The 827-nt window shown below is 42.8% G+C and overlaps 1 protein-coding gene across 1 annotated transcript in view; it reads right to left on the reverse strand.

Annotated features, from left to right (window-relative positions):
- TAF1 (TAF1 RNA polymerase II, TATA box binding protein (TBP)-associated factor, 250kDa) overlaps positions 1-827 on the reverse strand; it is a gene marked incomplete at its 5' end in the record, with an annotated part of 61,547 nt that overhangs the window by 44,136 nt on the left and 16,584 nt on the right. The window contains one exon of the mRNA XM_010861020.1: positions 133-344. Within this exon, the coding sequence (XP_010859322.1) occupies positions 133-344 (212 nt within the window). The remainder of the gene's footprint in view (positions 1-132; positions 345-827) is intronic.

Genomic DNA, 827 nt, shown 5'->3' on the forward strand with positions numbered 1-827 from the left:
CTGGCAACAATTACTGAGGAAAGTCCATTAAAGTTCCTGTGTCCTCAGTTCCACTTCAGAGAATACATCACATCCACCCCTGCCCCCCACCAATATCACCAACCTCCAACAGATCTCTCCTACCGCTCTTACCTCTCAATTAGCTGTTTCCCTAGGACAATCTTGGTCCCTTCAACCTTGATAAGTTCCTCATTATCATTATGAATGACTGTCTTTTCCAACTCCTCCTCCTGCTCCTCTGTCATGGCAACAGGGTTGGAAGGGGGAGCATTTGTTTGATAATAAAGAGGGCAGAATTTGTTTGTTCTCATGTGCCCAATGGCACCACAAGCCCCACATTTCAGCTGTAAAAGGAAAAGTATCAACATGTCAGAGGTAAGCAGGCTTCTCATGTTAGCTTTAAGAAATAACACAGAAGGCAGAAGAGAAACAAAGGCAGGCCCAGAACTTTTATTCTCACACACCTTTCAACCAGAAGCCACCGAACGAAAGTATATGTATGGAAGTGACACGTTAAAAACAAAATGAAATCCAGAGACTGAACATTACTTTAAAAATCAAGTGAGGAAGAAAAGGCAGAGGATTTTTAACCCAACTTAAGTTGTAAACTATGAAAACATTAAAAATGCAGAAGAAAGGCTATTGAAAGCCCAAGGTTGCATTCAGTAGCACAGGTAGCCAGAATGAGTATATTCTCAGTCTCAAGGAAAAGGCTTAATAATACTAAGTCTCTTGAAATTCCCTGGCAGTCAGTGGTTGGATCTGTGTTCTCACTGCAGAGGGCCTGGGTTCAATCCCTGGTCAGGGAACTAAGATCCCACAGGCAG

Source organism: Bison bison, unplaced genomic scaffold (assembly GCF_000754665.1).
Source record: "Bison bison bison isolate TAMUID 2011002044 unplaced genomic scaffold, Bison_UMD1.0 scf7180017857652, whole genome shotgun sequence".
NCBI lineage: Eukaryota > Metazoa > Chordata > Mammalia > Artiodactyla > Bovidae > Bison > Bison bison.